This window comes from Onthophagus taurus, chromosome 10 (assembly GCF_036711975.1).
Source record: "Onthophagus taurus isolate NC chromosome 10, IU_Otau_3.0, whole genome shotgun sequence".
Lineage (NCBI taxonomy): Eukaryota > Metazoa > Arthropoda > Insecta > Coleoptera > Scarabaeidae > Onthophagus > Onthophagus taurus.
In genome coordinates, this window is record NC_091975.1 from 4514968 (window position 1) to 4531401 (window position 16434).

Consider the following 16434-nt stretch of genomic DNA (forward strand, 5'->3'; position numbering starts at 1 on the left):
TGCCTAAATAAACGATTTAATAATTCAATATTCCATTTATTTATTAATAATACATGTTTAGGTATATACATATCTTAAATATCACTTATTTATAAATACACAAACGTTTCATGAACACACCATAATATAATTTATTAAATAATATCAAACCTGCACGATTAAAAGCACCGCAGCGGAAATTAATTCTTTTAACATTTGTATTCCTTTATTTTAAATGAATGGCACACTCGCATTAAAACAAATTCCCACCTTGATACATAAATAGGTATTACCTTGTTGATGAAAATAAATAATTATTTCCACTTTCACAATTATTCGAATAGTCTTGATAAGCGTAGGTATTATTTCTATAAGACTGAATGATTCCATTGTAATAAAGATGCTGGTTATTTGAAGTATTTTCTTGGTAGTAATTAACGTTATCATTTCCATAAAAATTAACCAATTGTTGATTGGCTTGTTGATGAAATCCCGGATGTTGATCGAAATTATATGAAGTTTCTTGTGGTGGTAATTGGTAATTACTGGAATTAAAATTGAAGCCGGGATGTCCATTTAAACCAGGAGAATTTTGTTGAGTGGGTAATAAAGTTGGTGAATTTAAACCATCATTTCTATTAGTTTCCATTGGAAATCCGGTTAAATTACCATGATAAGAACTTGAAGCGATCATTTGCTTCCTCAACTTCGCTCGGCGATTATTAAACCAAACTTGTATCGTGGCTTCAGTTAAATTCATTTTTTGCGCTAATTCCAACTTAAAATCAGAGTCTGGATATTGAACCTTGGCGAAAGCTAGTTCTAATTCTTCTAATTGTTCAATTGTAAAGGCCGTCCTACTTTTCCTTAACTTCCTTTTTAGTTGTATACTTGGTTCGTAATCGTAATCGTTTATATTTGTGGAGTTTTGATCTTCTGATGACGAAGATGGGGATTTATCCCAATTGGTTTCTCCCGATAATACATTTTCGATTGCGGATAATGCCGGGGTGTTATTTTTAACGCAAACTCCTTCAGAAACGAGTTTATCCCGGATTTCCCAACTTGGTAGGTTGGGATTTTCCTTTTGGTATTGTTGAATACGATCTTGAATAGCACGATCGGTTATTTTGGGTTTTAAACCACCAACAACACCTGGACGAATACTTCCAGTTTCCTAAAAAATTATTAAAAAATTAATTAAAAAAATTAATTTTTTGTTTTTAATTAATAACTTACTAGATATCGGTTTAAAATTTTGCTAATACATCCATGTGAAACTCTTAATTCTCGAGCGATTTCTGAACATTTTACACCGGCGGCTGCTAATTCAACGATCTTTAATCGCGTTTCATTCGGTAATGGTCTTCCGTTCAAGAATACACCACCCAATTGATTGATTTTAGCAGGACCTCGATGAGAAACACCAAAGTTTTCCATCGTAATTTGATAAATTTTTTAAACACCGATGTTACACTTTCAGTTGATAATTTAAAACTACCCCATAAACAAGTCAAGAAGTCATTTTTAAACAACCACTTTCACCCCCTCTTTCCAAAAATTTCCAAAAATTATAAGAATTTATTTTTCAAAGAAATTCTTTGTCTTTAAACGCGCAGTTATTCAAATGCGGTTGGTTGTATTGGAACAAATTAGAAGAAAAAGAATAGTCATTCTTTTTTGCGTTGCACAGTAGCCAAAAGTTATTATTATTGCGGGTTGGAGCAGGTAATATTTTTTTTATTGAAAGGAGAGGTGTGGTGGTGGGTTTTTTTTTTAGTAAGAAATATGCAACATGTAAATAGGGGTGGATTTATGACTTGTTACTCAACGTTAAGTGGTTAGGATACTGATTGTATTGTGACTAGGTACAAAAATTTTATGGTTTAAATTTTTTTTTGGGAAGTATTGTAAAAACCATATTTATTTTCTAATTGTTGTTTTATCTTAATAAGTCATTTTTATTTAATAAATAATATATTTGTGTATTTCTATATTAAACGTTTAAAAAATCACTGACAGATTATTTCTGAAGACTGAAAAAGACTTTTGATGTCACATTAAAACAAACTCAAACTGTTCATTGGGATTTAGAGTAATTAATATTTGAAGTAACTTTGAAGATCGTTTTTTGGAATCTTCAAATATCGGAGTTATGATTTTTTGAACGTTTTTATGATTATTTAAATCCAACTCTGCATGTTTAATTGTTATAGATACGAAATAAACTTTAAAAAATCATATCTCAGGAACGAATTGAGATATCATCATGAAATAAAGATCAATTTAAAGCAAATTTGATAAAGATTTAATGTGCCATAAATAATTTCTTATTCTCTATAAATACCGTTGTTATGATGTTTTAAATCTAACGCTGCATGTTTGATTGTAATAAATATGAAATATAAACTTTAAGAAATTGTATCTCATGGACGGATTAAGATATCACAATGAAATAAAAAGCATTTTAATGCAAATTTATTTAGAATTCAATACTTTCAAGATCATTTCTTGGAATCTTCAAATTTTGGAGTTATGATTTTTTGAAGGCAACCTTAAACCTAAATGTTAAGATAATTAATCTTTACGTATCTCAACAACGAATTGAGATATCGTTATGAAACAAACAACATTTTAAAGCAAATTTGATGAATATTTAATGTACCATAAATAAATTATTATTTTCCATAAACACCGTTTTTATGATTATTTAAATCCAACTCTGCATGTTTAATTCTTATAGATACGAAACAAACTTTAAAAAATCATATCTCAGGAACGAATTGAGATATCATCATGAAATAAAGATGAATTTAAAGCAAATTTGATAAAGATTTAATGTGCCATAAATAATTTCTTATTCTCTATAAATACCGTTGTTATGATGTTTTAAATCTAACGCTGCATGTTTGATTGTAATAAATATGAAATATAAACTTTAAAAAATTGTATCTCAAGGACGGATTGAGATATCACAATGAAATAAAAAGCATTTTAATGCAAATTTATTTAGAATTCAATACTTTCAAGATCATTTCTTGGAATCTTCAAATTTTGGAGTTATGATTTTTTGAAGGCAACCTTAAACCTAAATGTTAGGATAATTAATATTTACGTATCTCAACAACGAATTGAGATATCATCATGAAATAAAGATCAATTTAAAGCAAATTTGATGAATATTTAATGTACCATAAATAAATTATTATTTTCCATAAACACCGTTTTTATGATTATTTAAATCCAACTCTGCATGTTTAATTCTTATAGATACGAAACAAACTTTAAAAAATCATATCTCAGGAACGAATTGAGATATCATCATGAAATAAAGATGAATTTAAAGCAAATTTGATAAAGATTTAATGTGCCATAAATAATTTCTTATTCTCTATAAATACCGTTGTTATGATGTTTTAAACCTAACGCTGCATGTTTGATTGTAATAAATATGAAATATAAACTTTAAGAAATTGTATCTCAAGGACGGATTGAGATATCACAATGAAATAAAAAGCATTTTAATGCAAATTTATTTAGAATTCAATACTTTCAAGATCATTTTTTGGAATCTTCAAATTTTGGAGTTATGATTTTTTGAAGGCAACCTTAAACCTGAATGTTAGGATAATTAATCTTTACGTATCTCAACAACGAATTTAGATATCGTTATGAAACAAACAACATTTTAAAGCAAATTTTATGAATATTTAATGTACCATAAATAAATTATTATTTTCCATAAACACCGTTTTTATGATTATTTAAATCCAACTCTGCATGTTTAATTGTTATAGATACGAAATAAACTTTAAAAAATCGTATCTCAGGAACGAATTGAGATATCATCATGAAATAACGATCAATTTAAAGCAAATTTGATAAAGATTTAATGTGCCATAAATAATTTCTTATTCTCTATAAACACCGTTGTTATGATGTTTTAAATCTAACGCTGCATGTTTGATTGTAATAAATATGAAATATAAACTTTAAAAAATTGTATCTCAAGGACGGATTGAGATATCACAATGAAATAAAAAGCATTTTAATGCAAATTTATTTAGAATTCAATACTTTCAAGATCATTTCTTGGAATCTTCAAATTTTGGAGTTATGATTTTTTGAACACAACCTTAAACCTAAATGTTAGGATAATTAATCTTTACGTATCTCAACAACGAATTGAGATATCGTTATGAAACAAACAACATTTTAAAGCAAATTTTATGAATATTTAATGTACCATAAATAAATTATTATTTTGCATAAACACCGTTTTTATGATTATTTAAATCCAACTCTGCATGTTTAATTCTTATAGATACGAAATAAACTTTAAAAAATCGTATCTCAGGAACGAATTAAGATATCATCATGAAATAAAGATCAATTTAAAGCAAATTTGATAAAGATTTAATGTGCCATAAATAATTTCTTATTCTCTATAAATACCGTTGTTATGATGTTTTAAATCTAACGCTGCATGTTTGATTGTAATAAATATGAAATATAAACTTTAAGAAATTGTATCTCAAGGACGGATTGAAATATCACAATGAAATAAAAAGCATTATAATGCAAATTTATTTAGAATTCAATACTTTCAAGATCATTTCTTGGAATCTTCAAATTTTGGAGTTATGATTTTTTGAAGGCAACCTTAAACCTAAATGTTAGGATAATTAATCGTTACGTATCTCAACAACGAATTGAGATATCATCATGAAATAAAGATCAATTTAAAGCAAATTTGATGAATATTTAATGTACCATAAATAAATTATTATTTTCCATAAACACCGTTTTTATGATTATTTAAATCCAACTCTGCATGTTTAATTCTTATAGATACGAAATAAACTTTAAAAAATCGTATCTCAGGAACGAATTGAGATATCATTATGAAATAAATAACATTTTATAGCAGATTTATTTCAAAATGTTTTGGTGGTTTTGAAATAATTATTTGTATAAAGTAACAATATATTTTAACCCGCATTGATCAATAGATTCCACGAAATCAACATAAAATTTTGCAACATCTTAAAATACAATGATACACGAGCTAAATTTAATTACGCTCTAAGATAATTAATATAATAACCTAAAAAATCTTGTTTTGGTAGTTTTTAAAGTTCGAGTGTTGCGGAAAACTTTATAGGTGTTTGTAAACATTTAACAAAAACACTTCAATGATAAAATATCACCTTATCAAATTAAATTAGACTTAAACTAGGTATTTATAGGCGAATCAACGACATTTTCAATCATAACTTAATAAAGTAATAATCCAAAGATGCGTTTTTTGTGGCTGTTTTTAATTTCCATCTTTTTAACTGTAACTAGTGGTAAGTTTCTTAATTAATTTATCCCTTAATTTCATTTATTTTAATTTTAGGTGATAAACCATGCGATGATGAAAACGCTCATTATATTACATGCGGAACATTATGCGAACCGAAATGTCCTGAAATGAACTCAAAAGAAACCCTGGATAATTGTTCAATGTGTATTATTGGGTGCCATTGTAAACCTGGATACGTTTTGCACGATTCTAAATGTATTTTACCTGAAAACTGTCCTTCAAAAGAATAAGTTAAAAAAACCTTTTCTAAAATAAATTTTTTATTATTAACATTATTAATTTTTTTGATTTAAATTTAACTCCTCGGTAAATTGCGTTTGAAATAATACGATAAAGTCATATTATGATCCCGTGCATCGTCGGTGTGGTTAAAATGAACGTGATAATCAATTTCGCATTGATAAGTAAGCACAGGTTTGCGATTCTTTTTCTTATATGCATTAACGACGTGGCACATTCCTTCAAATAAAATTGTTATGTAGAAAAAGAACTTTAATTGTTTGACATGAACGATGGGTTCGTTATATTTTCTGGGCATGTTGTGTACTCTTAATTCGTAATCGTAATCCTCATCATTATCGTTATCATTATCGCGACAATAGACTAAACCTTAAAATGGGGCAATTAATTCTTACATTATTTATTAAATTAATTAAAGATTAACTTACTTATCGTTATTAATAAACAACCAAAAATTAAAAATTTCAAATTCATTTTTTTTGGGTGTCTTAAACTTAATGAGTTCGAAGTTTGTTAAAAGAATGTAACTTTTTTTAATTGTGACCATAAAAATGGGTGATTTACTTTTTTGGCGTTTATTACTAATTTGATTGATTTGAATAAATTAATCAATTTTTTTTTAATTAAGTATTTAATATTTTAATTAAATATTTTGTTCAACAAATCTAACATAATTAAATCAGTTTATGCTCTAATCAATGTTATTTACTCAACTCTATGCTCCTTCAATAAACCCCGAATATTCTTCATATTTTCTTTGTACCATTGAGAATTTAATTTCGCCGTTTCAACAGCTTGATTAACACCATTTTTAATTTCCTTAAAGTATTCTTCGTTATTTTTTGTAAAGTTCTTTAACTAAAAAAAATGTAATTAAAATAAAGTAAAATGAAAACGAAAATTTACCCATAAATATTCAGTTGATCTCGTCATATAAGAAGCTAAATTACTTATAATCGTGGTTAATTTATTAATAGTTGGTTGGATTCTTTCGTGAATCTCTTTAATGTGTTCCTCAATAAATCCTTTAGTAACATAAAAACCTAAATCATTTCCAACAACCGCTGCAAATACGGTTGTGACATCTTGCCTCCTAATTCCCGAATTCGAATCGATCGCCCACTCCAAATAACGTTCCAAAAGCCACGTTTGTCTCGTACAACCCAAATTTTTTAAAATCAAATTCTTTTCAGTCGCTACGTTTGAATTTAAATATAAATTCCATAAAAACATCCATTCCTTTTCCCCGCCATTCTTAACTCCAGCACAATAAACCAAACCCCTCAAATCCTTAGGAATTGTTTCTTTCGACTCCGTTTTCTTTTGCAAATCTTTGAATAATCTCACGGCATCTTTAACACATTTTTCGTGTTCATATTTACATGCGGTACCCGTAATTAAAACTCTATGCTGTAAGACGTCGACGTTTTTGTCGGTTTCAGTGATTTCTTTGAAACCGCCAACTTTCAAATAAATCGGCACGATTAATTTTTGAATGTATTCTTTGAAATGGCCGTAAGTTGAGGTTCGTTTTAATAAAATCTCCAACGAACCAATGTTGCGTAGAGCAACTTTCCACGGTAAATATTCGGTTTCTTGTTCTAAATACGATAATAATTCGAAGAAATATTTGTAATTTAATCGACCCACCCAAGCCAAATTTGAAGAGTCGTCCAATAATAGAATACGATTTAAAATTGGAATGTTGGTGAAATTTGGTGATTTTAAACTTTTAATTAAATAGTTCCAATTTTTTTGATCGTAATTAACTCGGTATAAACCTTGAAGATTAAATTATTATCACATTTTATATTGTAGTTTTATAAGTTATACTAATTTAAATATGGATATTAAGAGATTTTAACAGTATTTAAAGTTTATTACTAAAAATAGAAATAACACTATCATTAAAACTGTCACTATACCCAGACTTAGACCTAGACCTAGACTTAGAAACAAATTGGGGTTGAACTTGATTATTATCTGCACTGTCCAACAGCTAAAGTTCCACCACTAGGGCTTAGCCATCTTAAGAGACTTACAGCTAAATCTGAATGTTTCTAGTTCTAAGTTTAGTGTTAGTGTTAATTTTAGTCTTAGTTGTTCCACAAATACCCATGTACGTATAATAAAACTGACCTGTGGCTTTAACATTAAAAATAATCCATTCGTCATCCTTAGCTGAAACATGAATAATTTTAACGTCACGTTTCGGTGGTAACCACAACTTAGGTTTAACTTCCATAGAACGAAATTCAAAACTATTTTCCGTTTCATAAGTTAAAGGAATCAACCATTTTGGGTCACCTTTAACATTCTCTAAATCTCTGTCTTTAAAAAACCGTTCCTGAAACGAAATTATTGTTTAATGAAAAAAAATTGTAAATAAATTTTTTACTTGTGTAACTAAAACTGTTCCATTCGTTCCGTATTCTCTGGTAACATTTAATATAGGATACCCGGTTTGTAAAGTCCAAGTATCCATAATTTCTTTGACGGTTAATTCTTTTGGTAAAGATTTCTCTTCGTGGGCTTGTTCGGTGATGAATTTCCATAAATCGTCTTGTTCGGCGTTTCCGTATTTGTGTGCTTTTAAATATTTGCTAACGGCAAGTCTTAAAGTGTTACCACCCAAAAAATTCGACATCATATGTAAAAGATATGATCCTTTTTTGTACGAAATTGTATCAAAAATTTCCGAGATTTCTTTCGGATTTCCAATTGGAACGGAAACTGGATGAGAACTTTGTAAAGCGTCGAAATTTAACACGGCTAATAAATTATCAACGGTTTCTTCTTGCAACGATTTCCATTCAGGTGTTAAATTATCAACGGCCACCGCTGCCATGTAAGTTGCAAATCCTTCGTTCAACCATAAATCTGTCCACCATTTCATTGTAACTAAATTTCCAAACCATTGATGAGCTAACTCATGAGCTACAACACTTGCAACGCAAATTTTACTTAAAATAGATGTGACTTTTGGATCGAACAAAAGATATGTTTCGCGGTACGTAATTAATCCCCAATTTTCCATTGCCCCAGCAGAAAAATCGGGAACCGCTATCATGTCTTGTTTCGGTAATGGATATTTAATATCAAAATATTCTTCATAAAACGCTAAAACTTTCGGGCCAATTAATTTAGCAAAATCTACTTGATCCAATGCGTCTCTTCTGGCCCAAATTTTAAATGTTACATTACTCGATTTAGGTGATACAACATTTTTCAACTCAGATACTGCGTAAGCTACCAAATATGTTGACATTGGGACCGATGTTTCATAATGATCCATTTCATATCCAGTAATATTTGCCCTATTAAAAACAAATTATTTTTATAAAATTTATAATAAAGCTGTTATATTTACATCGTTTCTGTTGATTTAATAGGCATATTACTAATCGAAGAAAAATTCTTCGACCTTCCTAAATTAATTTGAAATTTAGCTTTCATAGCGGGTTCATCAAAACACGGAAAAGCTCTTCGAGCATCGCTCGGCTCGAATTGAGTAACAGCGAGCCATTTAGTTTTTCCACTTTCCTTATCCAAATAAGAACTTCGATAATAACCAGCTAATCCTTCTTCGATTTTGCCCGAAAACGGTATAAACAACTCGTATGTTTTATTGTCATCAAGTTCTTTTTCGAGTTCAATAACCAAGAAATCGTCTGCTTTAACTTGTGCGATCGATTTGATTTTAATAAAATCATCTTTTTTGTTGCTCGCACCAACATCCAAAAGAGTTACATGTTCATTATCGATTTTTAATTTCTTCGAATGTAAGGTGATATTCGTAGTTTTTGAAGTGCAGTTTAACTAGAACATTTTTTTTAAATCTTAAAGGTCAATTACGAAATAAAACCGTTCTAAATACATATAAAATGTTGCGTCAGCGACAATAACACAACAGCAAGCAACGAAAAGACATGAATACGAAATTGAAGAAATTAATTTCACTTACGTTTATCCAAACACGACCGGTGAAGTTAAAATTATTACGATCACCTAAATTCGTGATGATTTCCAATTTATAAGTATCGGGAATCACCGAAGTTGGTAGTCTGTAACTCTTCGCGATTCCGAGAAGAAGTAAAAACGTCCAAATGATTCGAATGATCATATTTTCTATTTATAAAGAGAAAAAAATTAACACTTTCACTTGGATTAAATTGAATTTGTGGGCTTAAAAAAATTGGGTGAGGTGAATAACCACGACGATTTCAAAATTATAATTTAAAAAAATTGATTGATTGAATAACCTTAGATTGTAAAAAAAAGACAAGAAATCTGTCAATATAATTAAAAATAAATTTTTTTGATTAATTAAATATAAAAATTAAATTTTAATTACAAATACTTACTTTGAAAGTGCCCAAAAAATTTGAAACGATTCATTTTACGATACGCTCATATCATAAACCGCCGGTAAAGAGACAAGTGTAGTTAATACAACCCACAGTTCGATTGTGTTACTTTCCAACTCGTCGACGTACAATCCCCACCAATAAAACCAATATTCCTAATGCTGTAGGTATTCAATTATACATATAAAATGAATTTGGCTCCTGTCGGTCGTGTGGATACTTAACGAGTCATTTTTTATTTATGCGTGCTATCGCCGCGTGGTTGTAATTCCTTTTAGGCTTTTTTTAACACATTCAATTTGATTCGTTTTCATTTTTACCGTTAGATAAGAAATAAAAACTCGAAATGGTACCTCTAAATAATAAAAAAGAAAAAAAATAGGTGTTAATCAGAAAACGTGGGACTCTGTTATGTAACTTATTTGGTTGTAATTTAAATATTTTATTTCTAAATTGGGGAAGGTTGATGAACTTGAGAAAAAAGATATTTATCATAAAATTTGTTCCTTTTGAAAAAAATTGTTGAATTTTAATTAAACAACTTGGTGGACAAAAATATTGAAAACATTTTATAACACTGCAAAATATTAGTCAGCTATACACTTCCGAATAGCCATTTGATTACAAATTGTTTCGATCAGTTAAAGTGGTTTGCCAATATTTTTCCTGACAGGGGAAGAAAGCGTAGAACCCGTACGATCAAGTATTGGCCTCGTTCAACCTTGATAGGCTACTTAACTATTTATTTAGTTACTTTCACAGCACAAGACAAACCCAATTCAAGATGTCGACTGTTCCTCCATTGACTATTTTTTGGATTCTGGAGTGACATGACCCTGAAATCCGTGGTAATTCTGTGGTGCGAGAAACGATGGCGCTCATACTAGTAGTTGCCCGAAATTTCCGAGCTAAGAAAAAAGTACAATGCCGAAGAAAACTGGCTAGGATAAATAAGCGCGATCCAGGAAATGAGTTTAAAACCGCTTAAAGACAGCTAAAGCTAGCCATAACAAAAAGCAAACGTGCGAAGTGACATAAATCTCGACCCCTGGGGCCTCGGATACAGAATTGTAATGAAGAAGCTCCTACAGAGCTTGATGCCGCGACGATGGTTTCAATCGTCAACGTCTTATTCCCAGAGTATCCCCAAAGAGACAGAAAAGAAATCGACTGCAATATGAGGTATTCCCGCTGGCAAAAACGAATTAATGCAAATTGGTCTAAATCTATCAGAAGCTAACTGTTATATTTCACTTTCTTGATTTCTGCATACATCTTAACCAGATTGATATACAAAAAAGACCAAAATAAAAACAACTCATTTTATTCTTGATACCAGCAAATAAAATCTAAATTAAAACAATTTATTCATTATTTTACAACATCTTAAATTAATATGTCCACACATCCTTTTAATTTTTATTTAATACAACTATTCAATTTGAAAATGTTGTTGAGGTTGATGCATAAGTAATTGCGGATCTTGACTCAATATTTGTGGATTTTGTACAATGATTTCTGGTTGTTGCACCATTTGATTAGGATAGATTCCTAACTGTTGCAAACAAACCAAAGCGGCGTTCGCCTTCGCTTCCTTTTTAGTTGGACTGGCTATTTGCGGTTTGTACTCGATGTTGTTTAAAATAACCTATTAAGTAATACATAAAATAAAAGGATCGGTTTTAAACAAATTTGATTTTACCCTGAATAAGAAATTCTTCTTATGATCTGGTCCACATTCGAAACATAAATCGTATTGGGGAATACCCAATTTATTCTTGCAAGCGTATTCACCTAAAAGTGAAACGGGATGTTTTCCTTGTAAAACAACTTGTGATGAAGATGCTCCTCCTCCTTTACTAGGAACGTTTTTAATGCTTTTTCTCTTCTGATGATCCTCTTTGGCGATGATTCCCTTCTTATCCAGTTTAACTTCTAATAAAAGTGGTTCTAATGTACCTGATTTCTCTTTTCCAAGTCCTTCTCCTGGTCTCCAACCCATTTTTTGAAGCAAATGCATTCCCATCCCACCAGATACTGGAGCAGCAGTCTGTAGCTGATCCTAATAAAATAAATTTACTTAATACATTTTTTAAATTTATTTTTCGATAAAATGATTTTAATAAAAATAAAATAAAACAATTTTTTAGTTGGCGTATATCTTTATTAATTCAATATAAATTATTATTTTTGGAAGTCTTTTTTGTTTTGGAAAATTGTTTTGTTTGATAATTTTTTGTTGTTGTGTACTCACCAGTTGGGGGACTTTCGGGGCGGTTCACCGCAATCCGATCGGCTCGTAAACTCTACATTTAACTGCAAACAGCTGCAACAGATTCTCAGGTAAAAGAACAACGCAAAACCAACCTATTTAATATTTCTGTCGGTTTCGAGATGTCCTTCCTGTTTCGAGGGGACGGAACAGCCACAGATTCTACATTCAAAAATTGAATTTTTGAAAATAGTCTGTGGCTGCTTTCACCATTTCTTTCTAAATTTGAATTCCAATTTTCCGCCCTTACCTGAGAACTTGCACTTGCAATTTTTATAATTCAATGAGAACAAATTTAATAAAATTGATTTTTTCAAGTTCTCATTGATTATAATTTTTTTATATTTGTTTGCTCGTAACACGAACGATTTCTTTTTCAATTTGTTTTTTTTTTTCTAAACGTTTAGTAAACTGAAATTTTTATCATTGTTACCTTACGTGCCCAAGCTTGATACCCGGATGATAACTCGGCCTGTGATAAAATTTGTGCTCCAGTTGAACCGGTAAATTGTCCAATTTGTTGTTTACTCTCAGCCCAACTATTCATCTATAAAAACAATAATAAAAATATATTTTGAATTTAGCAATTTCAACATCAAAAATTCATTACCTCTTTTTGTGCTTTATACATTGAAGTTAACGCTTGGACATCATGAGGATTTTCTTGCAATTTTCTCATAGCAGATAATCTTTGACTAACTATTGATGCTACATCAATATTTTGCTTAAAAAAAAATTAAGCTTAATTTTGGAAAAATTTTAGAATCATCATGTGGCTTAAAACCCAAAAAACACATTAAAAATAAAAAGAATTATTATCATCCCAAGGTATTGAAATCGCAAATAATTAAAGCTTTTTTTACCAATATGTAAAACCAGCTGTCTAAAACTAACAAAAATATTTTTATTTCAGGACCGCACCTTAAATGGGGCGCTGGAAAAATATGCCCGTGGGTTTTGTGTGGAGAAATAATAAATAGAACTAATGTTTATAATAATTAATACGTTTTTTAACATAGCGTGAATAAAATTATTTAGAAGTATAAAAAGTTTGAGAACAATGTTGATGCAATCCAACTCCACATTTGCTGCATCTAAACTTAGTATTTTTGTGCCACAGACGGCATCGAATTTGAGATTCATTTCTAATAATGTAATAATGTCCTTTTTCATCCAGTCTTATGGAATCAGGCAACATTGTTTGAGCGACATTGATAACTTGGTTTCACTTCGTTTTGAAAGAGAGGTAGACGCTTTACCAAGCATGAGATAAGTCTGAACTATGTATCTAGTAAACGAAAAAAAATCGTGAGAATTTTTAGATTGCCTTCCAGGTGAAAGCCAAGACTTGGGTTAGTTTTAGCGCCCTCCATAGATAAAATAATCCAATCGAATGCAAAGCGACCAAAACTTATAGAGGAAACTATTGGATTGACTCATCTATTGATAAATGTTTATCTCCAGGGTAATACTTCAACCAACTTTCATTCATCATATTCCATAGTGGTCTAACTTTGGCAAATGTATCATTATGAGAGAGGTGGTTATTGTCACAATCATGAAAATAGCGTAAGAGTTCTTCAAAACGGTTATGGACCATGAAGCAACTCCTAGATGATGGCTATTAATACTTTGATCCCAGTACAGTCTATACCGTGAGCCGCTATTGTAACCTGTTAAAAGTAAAATGCCCGCAAAATTCTTTACTGCCTCTATATAGTCAATCGAAAATTGGCCTGCCCTTTGGCTATGGCAAAAAATTTTAAAGGGTTATCTTTATCTAAAACGAAATCTGGTACAGTACGTTTTTCTTCAGGGTTTGGTTTTATATCATTTTGTCTCCATTTTCTTTTGGCTACAATCTTATCAGGCGGTTTCACAGGCGAAGATATTGATGGTTGATTCTGCTGTTCATCCTGACTCATATGCGGTATACCTTCATAGGTTACCAGGAATCCTTCCACCAATGGTACCTTGCACCGCACCTCAGCTTCAGCCAATAGTTGTCGACCAGCAAGGTTGTCAATGTCGTCCCCGGAATCCCTATCTCCACTGTCTTCATCGCTCAATTCAACATATTCCGGTGGCGTGATAAATATATCTGCTGATATTATTGGGCTGTGCTCTTTTAAAGCCGATATAATTTCATTAACATTGAACCGGTATCGAAAAAACGACGGTTAAAACACAAAAATTCAAATGGGTCTTCAATCAAAATTCGCTAATTCTATGTAAAAACTACAAAATATCGTTATTATCTCTACCTAAACTAAAAGATTAGGCATATGAACATATAAAAACAATATCAGTTAAATGTTGCAATAAAATGCATTTACCAAATAACTTACCTTTTCCGGAACTCATCTTGGCTAAAATTCACTTCACTTAACCAGTTATTATAAATAAACTAGGTAGTCTAGGTCTTGTGTTAGTTCTAGTGATAGTGCAATATTAGAACTAACACTAGACCGAGAACTGGAAACATTCGGATTTAGCTACATGTCTCTCAAGACGGCAAGACTGCATATCAATAGACTCTGTGTTAATAGCTTGTGTGTCAATTGATACAAAAAATTCTGAAATAAATCAGTAAATTAGGTGGATCCGAATGTAACGCTTAAAGAGAGGGGTAGGTCATCAACGACATTTTATTTGTTGTGCGTTGAAAACCTAAGAAACAACTGTACAACAACTGTACCCGAAAATATGCGTTTTAACCGAATGTGCTGCGAAAATATACGGTCGATGACGTCACATCGAAACTTTAAAGTGATTTTTCGGTAAGTTTTACACGTTTCCGCGCTTTTTTTTATTTCTAACTGCTTACTTGAGTCCATTTTTAAGCCACATTATGATTCTTGAATTATACCTTAATTTTAATCATAAAATTTTTACCTCCATTTGTGTATTATTAACAAATACTTCAGGTTGAGTTAAAGTTTCTTTAGGTTTTTGTACAATCGTTGTTTTAGGTGGAGTTGGTTTTGAAATATTACTACTTGAAACACTTGCTATAGTTATAGTTGTTGTTGTGGTCGTTGTTGTTGATTCTGTTTTTTTCGGTGAAACAGGTACCCATTCGCTTTCAGTTTTTCGATGTTGTTGTCCGCTGCTAACTGGAAATTGTATCCGTAATTCAGAAGCACGTTCTTGAGAATTTTTAATCGGCAATGGAACCGAATTCTTTATGTTCATGGTGATAGAAATGGGTCTTTCTTTAATTAAAAATGGGTGGTGAAACTGTTTATCACTATCAGAATCAGTGTCGTTATCTTCTGAGACACTGGAAAGTTCACCTAATTCTTCTTTTTGTGATAAAGTTTTACAAAAATCGGTTAATTCCTCAACGGTTTTTCCTCCTGATTTAATGGCAGCAATAACTTTTTCTTGGGCTTGTGGTCCTAGTGTTAAAGCACCGGGTAAACTTCCCGATTTCATCATTTGAATTGCATTTTTTCGTGCGATTTCTAATAATTTCTTTTTATCTATATGTGATGATAATGAAGTTTCATCTCTGTTGGGGCGTTTTTCTTTCTCTGAGTAACTCCTATGATGATGGGTTTTTGAATATTTATCATCTTTGCCATAAAAATCGTCGTAAAATGATCGTTTTTTTTCGTAATCTTTTCGATCCCGTCTTGGACTATATTTTTCTCTTTTTCGTTTATTTGATTTTCTTTCGATTGATCTACTACGTGATCTTAATCGATACCTTTCTTTACTCCTTCCTCTTTTAACATCATCTTGGGATTTACTCCTTTTTTTCTTTTTATTACAATCTTTACTACTATCTTTTTTGTGGTTAACTTTTTCTTTTTTAGGTTTAGGTTCAATTTCAATCATTTCTTTTCCTTTAATTGCTAAAATTGTTGCATCGTAAATGGATGAGCACTTCTCTTCAATGTCTTTTTCTATTTTAATGTCAATATCTTTCTCTTTTTTAATTAATAACCCGGTTATATCAATACCGGAGTTATCACTACACTCACTATCGGATCTCTTTCTCTTTTTTGATTTCTTTTTGTGCTTTTTCTCTTTGTGTTTATGCTTTTTTTTGCTTTTCTTGTGTTTCTTATCTTCACCTTTTTCCTTTTTAACAATCACCGGCGGGTCGGCATCAAAACTTCCGAATAACTCGGAAAGGATTTCCATTGATGATTTTTGGGTGTCTTGTGTAGGTTGTTCCACATTTTCCATTGGCATTTTTT

General features: G+C 30.6%; 4 protein-coding genes across 4 annotated transcripts; 1 reads left to right on the forward strand and 3 right to left on the reverse strand.

The window, feature by feature from the left end:
- Nucleotides 1-268: 268 nt before the first annotated feature.
- On the reverse strand, nucleotides 269-1419 carry LOC111428235 (protein gooseberry-neuro-like). Its single transcript, XM_023063675.2, has 2 exons — nucleotides 1219-1419; nucleotides 269-1156 (listed from the first exon to the last, which is right to left on the reverse strand). The coding sequence occupies exons 1-2, from the start codon at nucleotides 1417-1419 to the stop codon at nucleotides 269-271; spliced, it is 1089 nt and encodes a 362-aa protein (XP_022919443.2).
- A 3803-nt stretch (nucleotides 1420-5222) lies between these two features.
- On the forward strand, nucleotides 5223-5622 carry LOC111428589 (venom peptide SjAPI-like). Its single transcript, XM_023064176.2, has 2 exons — nucleotides 5223-5330; nucleotides 5381-5622. The coding sequence occupies exons 1-2, from the start codon at nucleotides 5279-5281 to the stop codon at nucleotides 5575-5577; spliced, it is 249 nt and encodes an 82-aa protein (XP_022919944.1). The 5' UTR covers nucleotides 5223-5278; the 3' UTR covers nucleotides 5578-5622.
- Nucleotides 5535-10125, reverse strand: LOC111428536 (aminopeptidase N-like). Its single transcript, XM_023064094.2, has 8 exons — nucleotides 9952-10125; nucleotides 9552-9715; nucleotides 8958-9406; nucleotides 7986-8904; nucleotides 7727-7934; nucleotides 6494-7368; nucleotides 6016-6445; nucleotides 5535-5956 (listed from the first exon to the last, which is right to left on the reverse strand). The coding sequence occupies exons 1-7, from the start codon at nucleotides 9983-9985 to the stop codon at nucleotides 6293-6295; spliced, it is 2802 nt and encodes a 933-aa protein (XP_022919862.2). The 5' UTR covers nucleotides 9986-10125; the 3' UTR covers nucleotides 5535-5956; nucleotides 6016-6292.
- A 1137-nt stretch (nucleotides 10126-11262) lies between these two features.
- LOC111428531 (Son RNA binding protein) lies at nucleotides 11263-16431 on the reverse strand. Its single transcript, XM_023064086.2, has 5 exons — nucleotides 15122-16431; nucleotides 12837-12950; nucleotides 12660-12773; nucleotides 11657-12016; nucleotides 11263-11602 (listed from the first exon to the last, which is right to left on the reverse strand). The coding sequence occupies exons 1-5, from the start codon at nucleotides 16427-16429 to the stop codon at nucleotides 11387-11389; spliced, it is 2112 nt and encodes a 703-aa protein (XP_022919854.2). The 5' UTR covers nucleotides 16430-16431; the 3' UTR covers nucleotides 11263-11386.
- Between the last annotated feature and the right edge of the window lie 3 nt (nucleotides 16432-16434).